This window comes from Juglans microcarpa x Juglans regia, chromosome 4S (assembly GCF_004785595.1).
Source record: "Juglans microcarpa x Juglans regia isolate MS1-56 chromosome 4S, Jm3101_v1.0, whole genome shotgun sequence".
NCBI lineage: Eukaryota > Viridiplantae > Streptophyta > Magnoliopsida > Fagales > Juglandaceae > Juglans > Juglans microcarpa x Juglans regia.
This window is the reverse complement of record NC_054601.1, coordinates 7,167,276-7,173,839: the sequence shown is the minus strand read 5'-3', so window position 1 is coordinate 7,173,839 and position 6,564 is coordinate 7,167,276. Positions and strand designations below refer to the sequence as shown.

The 6,564-nt window shown below is 35.2% G+C and overlaps 1 protein-coding gene across 1 annotated transcript; it reads left to right on the top strand.

Annotated features, from left to right (window-relative positions):
• The first annotated feature begins 2,767 nt into the window (after nucleotides 1-2,767).
• On the top strand, nucleotides 2,768-6,214 carry LOC121261984 (GDSL esterase/lipase EXL3-like). The gene is made up of 3 exons (XM_041164435.1): nucleotides 2,768-3,307; nucleotides 5,417-5,681; nucleotides 5,859-6,214. The coding sequence occupies exons 1-3, from the start codon at nucleotides 2,885-2,887 to the stop codon at nucleotides 6,044-6,046; spliced, it is 876 nt and encodes a 291-aa protein (XP_041020369.1). The 5' UTR covers nucleotides 2,768-2,884; the 3' UTR covers nucleotides 6,047-6,214.
• Nucleotides 6,215-6,564: the final 350 nt, after the last annotated feature.

The following is a 6,564-nucleotide window of genomic DNA, read 5'->3' as shown; positions in this document are numbered from 1 at the left end:
AACTAGAGGGGGTTTAAGGGTAAATCATTTGCTGTTTGCAGATGATTGTGTGATTTTTGGGAAGGCTGCAGTAGAGGAATGGAGGAACATGTATTCTATTCTTGAATGTTATGAAAAGGCCTTAGGGCAAAAGTTAAATAAGGAAAAAACCTCTATCTTTTTCAGTAAAAACACGAAGGAATGTATTAAAAAGGAGATATTCAATGAAGCTAGTTCCAATGTTTGTGACAGTTATGAAAAATACCTTGGTTTGCCAGCTGTGGTGGGAAGATCCAAGTATAATGCTTTGAGGGGCCTTAAAGAAAGGGTGTGGAATAGGGTTCAAAATTGGAAAAATGCTTTTCTTTCAAAAGCTGGAAAGGAAGTTCTCATTAAGGCAGTGTTGCAAGCCATCCCCACATATACTATGTGTGTATTCAAGTTACCAAAGAGGCTGTGTGAGGAAATTGAACAGCTTTTTGCTAAATTCTGGTGGTCTCAACATAAAAAAGAGGATGGAATCCATTGGTGGAAGTGGAGTAGATTGGGGCAGGGTAAAATGTATGGTGGGTTGGGTTTTAGATTACTTGAGGATTTTAACTTGGCTATGCTTGCCAAACAAGGGTGGCGGATGCTCAAATTTCCAAATTCTCTAGTGGCTAGAATCTTTAAAGAGAAATATTTCAGAGACTCTTCATTCCTTGAAGCCCCTTTGGGTAAATGTCCATCTTTCATTTGGAGGAGTGTGTGGGCTGCTATGGGAGTTATTAAGAGAGGTATGAGATGGAGGGTAGGTAATGGTGAATCCATTCATATATGGGGACATAAATGGTTGCCTAAACCTGTGACTGGATGTGTTCAATCTCAAGTAAAGATGCTAAATGCTAAAGCTCGAGTGAGTGAGTTGATTAATGACTCAGTTAAAGGATGGAAGATAGAGTTGGTGAGACAGATTTTTGATGAAGATGAAGCTGAAATGATATTGTCTTTGCCTGTTAGCCCTTTGGGTGCAAAGGATGGACTAATTTGGGACCAATCTAGAAATGGCAAGTATTCTGTCAGAAGTGCCTACCATATGCTGCAGCAAGTTAGAAGGATGGGGGATGGGGAAACCTCTGAGGGAGACAGAGAGGAAGCTATATGGAAGCAGATATGGAGATTGAATGTCCCAGGGACTGTGAAACACTTTTTGTGGAAACTTGCTCACAATATTCTGCCTACAAAGCATAATTTATGGCAGAAAAAAATAGTGACAGATGGCTTGTGCCCAATATGCTTAAGTGATGAAGAATCTGCTATGCATGCTATTTGGTGGTGTCCAGCAGCCACAGATGTGTGGGTAGAGAAGGCAAGCCCAGTGCAAAAATGGAGAGTGGGTGAGGAAAGTTTTTTCCAGTTATGGAGGGAACTGTACAGCAAACTCACGATGGAAAACATAGAGAAGCTGGTAATAATAATGAGAAATATATGGCATAGAAGAAATAAAGTGGTCTTTGAGAAAAAATTTGCAAGTCCAGCAAGGGTGATTCAGTGGTCAGTAGAAGGATATGAGGAATTCAATCGGGCAAGAAGGAAGAAAGAGAAGGAAATAAATCTAAATGCAGCAGATGGTGGTATTAACTATGATAGAGGATGGAAGAAACCTGGGGATATGATATTAAAGGCTAATTTTGATGCTGCTGTTAATGCGCCTTCAAAAAAGATGGGTATTGGAGTGATAATAAGGGATGGAAGGGGTGAGGTGTTTGCTGCAGCATCAATTAGAAAAGAAGCTATCTTAGGTGCTTTTGGGGCTGAGTGTTCTGCCATGTGGGAAGCTATGGTTCTATGTGAAGAGTTGGGAGTGAGAAAGGTCATAATTGAAGGGGATGCAAAGAGTGTGATTGATGCTGTGAAGATGGGAGAGAGGAATGACTCAAGTCTGGGTCAGCTGGTGGAAGACCTGCAACAGAAACTGAGGCACTATCCAGAGTGGAAAATTGGTTTTACTCACAGAGAGGGAAACGAGGTGGCTCATCAACTTGCAAAAGGGGCTATATAAGGGATGAGTGATTTGTATTGGATTGAGGAGGGCCCTGAGTATATTACGAATCAATTAAGGATAGACAAAATGTATTGTAATACAGTTACAATTTGAATTGAATACAAGGAGGTTTATTTTCAAAAAAAAAAAAAAAAACAATATCTATATATGTATATATAAATATAGGTACAGATGGATATATGGATAATAATTTTAATTTTACATAACTACCTTTTATCTTAATCAGAGTTGTAAAATGGTGATAAATTAATTATAGATTTAATATTTTTCCAAATAGTAGGAATCTTTCTTTTCTTATATAATGGCAAGTGATTGCAGACATCAGAAGAAATGAAATGGTGAAGCCTTTATATTTTATGATGCACTAAATTTTCATGTTTGCAAAAGGTACTTTTTGCCTACGATCATGATCGTTAGAGTCAAAAAACTGTTTAAGTTTCTAAACCGAAAAATTAGGCAGGTCGAAGTTTAAAGAGAGAGAGAGTGTCTATATGTTTATATTTTGAGTAATGTTAGGTATAAATTTTTAATAGACAAATTTTATATAATTTTTTTGTAAAAAAATAGGTCTTACTAATAAAGAATAGTATTTTTTACATTTTTTTAAAGGTGAAGTCAACTTTTTTTCGAAGACTAATTGTATGGACATATCTATTTGAGATTTATAGAAATTATTTCTCTTAACGCTGGATGAAACTTATTTATATCATGTGAATAAATCACTAAAAAAGAATGCCTGCAGGCTGTAGCAGATATAAATATATGCGTTATCGGAACTCCCTGGCCAAGACTGGGAGGTGAGAACTAACACAAGTTGAGAGCAAGCAAGCAAACAAGACACTGCACTTTCTCTTTTTTAAAATGTCTTCTTCTTCTTTCTCTGTATTGTTTACTCTGATATTTTTTTCTGTTCTTTTCTGCAATTCCAAGGCTGTCATACAGCTGCCACCGAATGAAACCATTCCAGCAGTTATAGCGTTTGGTGATTCAATCGTGGATACGGGTAACAACAATTACCTGAGAACTCTTGTCAAGTGCAATTTCCCTCCCTATGGGCAGGATTTTAAAAGAAAAGTTCCCACGGGCAGATTCGGCAATGGAAAGGTTCCCTCAGACTTGATAGGTACGTACGTAGGTCTCTCTCTCTCTCTCTCTCTCTCTCTCTCTCTCTCTCTCTCTCTCCCCGTTTCTGGTACTCTTGTTCCCCTTTTGCATGCTATGTTTTGTATCTGTAGCATGTTATTGTTTGAATTGCCATATCCGAAGGGTATAAATGTCGAGATAGTTCAAGAGAAAATTACACTGATCGATTGGAACTTTATTAGTTACACATAACCAACAAATGAATTACGAGAATCACTTTTTTGCATGTGCATGCATGCATGGGAGATAGATGATCAATACTTTGTCTCTCCTTCTCAACCTACGGGAATTGCGTTGGCCTTTTTAGCGGTGTATAGCCCGGTTTGCTTAACCATTACAGATGTATGGTACAGTAGTTTTTCATATCCAAACACATTATTTTATCTTTAAATTTTAAAAACATCGGCTTAGATAAACAGAAAATATTAACAGTATAAACTTACATGAATAGTATATGAACAGTAAAAACTGACAATGAACATTGTATGAACAATGCATAAACAGTTAATTTTTCCGCTCTCTAATTCATAGTGGGATTCACACATTTTTCAAATCCGAAATATTAAAAATTATCTCATCTCATCTCACTGTCGAAACACATTTTTTTTTATAAACTATTTCATCTCATATTAACTCAAAAATTTTACTATTATTCAAAATATCTCATCTTATTTTATCTGAACTGTGTAACTAAACGGAGCCTAATCGTCCTTCAATCCTAGCAGTTGTTAGATGCAGCTCAGTCCTGCTTTTTTTAGATGATTAGAGGAATTGATGCTAATTATGGAAGGAGATTAAATTATATATCTACAATCTTAAAGTACCGGGAAGTCTTAATTAAGATTGTATTTTATATTAATCTTATATATACAAGATCAAAGTTCTGACACATATAGAAGGAAAGTGATTTATGAAGATCTAGACTGTATAAATTTCGTAAAATCTAAGCTCCTTATATTCATAAAACCAATCCAAATAATAATATTTTTTTATGTAAACCGACGTGGAAACCTATCACATCAACATGAACATATTTAGCATATATATTAATAGCTTTCAAACAGCTTTATTTTTTAGGTTTTAATATCAATCTATATAAAGAGTGGCCTGCACGAACTATTTTCATTCATCAATTAATATTTGTCCACATATATGTATATAGGACAAAATTAAACTTCAACCAAGTAAACCAATTCAGAAGATAAGCTCAATTATATTGGATTCAATTCTAGATCCATGGGATTTGCGCCACGTTTCTCATGATATATCCGTACGTTTATATGAAATACGTGCATGGCAATAATTTAATGGGTCCAATTTAAGTTGATCCAAGCCACTTAATTCGAAATGATACTTGTAATAAGTCTCATATAATCATTTTAAAAAAAATTAATGAATAAATACTAGATACACATGAAAAAATAATAATATTTTAATAATAAATCATACTCTTTTTTAAAATAACTACATAACACTTACGTACTTCAAAATTGCATATAACAATACTCTTCCTTAATTCCAACACCAAGGGCAGTTTCTAGCTTCGCCGCTTTTACATAATAAACCTTCCTGATCTGTATTTTTGCGCCGGGTCATGATCTTCCTTTAAAGGCGTCGTTGATACACTTTTTAAAGTTTGAAGAGACATTTATTTTATTATTATTATTATTATTATTATTTTGAGAGTTTAAAGAGACATAGTTACAATACGTACGTAAGCCTTAATTAAAAGTGGAGAAAAACTGGCCGGTTGTGTATGATCGATCAATTCAATATTGCGAAAAGATTTCTCTTATAAGTTGGTGTGAATGGCGCAGTACCTTCCAAAACATTAATGGTAGGAGCTAATTTGCAGAGGCATGAAGAGAATTTTGTTCTCTACACCGACTTTAATTGCACATGATCATTCTAATTTTCTAAAGAAATAATGTTTCTATGCCGAGTTATTATGATTCGATCTAAATGCAATGAGTTTTTATTAAATCAAATATTTAAACTAGTCGGACCGGATTTATTAGTTTATAAAGTTTATATCAAAATTAAGTTGAAAATAGGGACAACACGTATTATATTTTTGCCAAGGATGGTAACAACAACAACTACATTAATAAATATTATAGCTTTGATGTCCGGCAGACTAATTTTTACGCGAATGGCATGCATGTAATTAAGAAGAGCTAGCAATAAATATTCTTTCTAATGTGATATCAAATGGGTTAAGATCAATAGAATTGATAAATTCTATACAATATTTTGAAGGAAATATATGAGCAAGGGGCACGAAGGATTGGAATACTGAGTGCACCGCCGATTGGATGTGTGCCGTCACAAAGAACTCTGGCCGGAGGAATACTGAGACAGTGTTCGGAAAAGTACAACCAAGCAGCAAAACTGTTCAACATTAAACTGACGGCAATTCTGGATTCCCTTAACAGAAACCTACCCAACAGCAAGATGGTCTATCTTGATGTTTACAGCCCTCTACTCGATCTCATCGAAAACCCAAAAAAATATGGTAAACAAATTAAGAATATTTTTCGTGCATGACCTAGCTAGCTAGCTAGCCCTTGTTTCTGGCTTTAATCACGTCCACGCATGCATGCATGCTACCCTCTTAATTTGTCATATTTTTTCTCATTTTTATTTAATTATATATTGATTACTCCATTTCAATATATAATTATGCATGCAGGTTTTGAGATTGCGAATAAAGGATGCTGTGGTACAGGAAATATAGAGGTATCTATACTATGTAACCCAGCGTCTGCCACCTGTACAGATGCATCTAATTATATTTTTTGGGATAGTTATCATCCCACGGAAGCAGCATATAGAACCCTTATTCCTATAGTCCTCCAAAACTTCAGTAGCTTCTTCTGAGATGGCAAAACCCATGCATTGCAGATAAGCTTATTCAAGTTGAAATATTCAACTACTGATCCATGCATGCAGCTATTCTGATTGGTCCGTTAATTTCCAGCTTCCATCAGCTGTAATATTTTATTTATAGAATAAATTGAAGATCAACTCATCTGATGATCTTCTGCATGCGTTGCCTCGGCCTATCAAAGATCAGCCAATTGATCAGAAAGAATAATTTCCTGTATATTGTATTTGTATCCAAAGTACGTTTGACGTGCATGGTAATTTCGACCAAAAGAAATTGTTTGTTCTCAAAGTATATAATGGAAGGTGTCTGCAAATTAAGATGCATGAAGGTTAAATATATATATATGGCATTACGAGTGTTAGGAAAACTAGATCATAATGTATAGCGGAAGTGACATTACCTCATAGGAAATATTTTAGATCTAGTGCGGTTGTTCCACATATTCTCCAGCGTCGTTGTTCGTCCACGATCTTCACATCGATAGTAGAGTGTGCTATGTGGTAATACC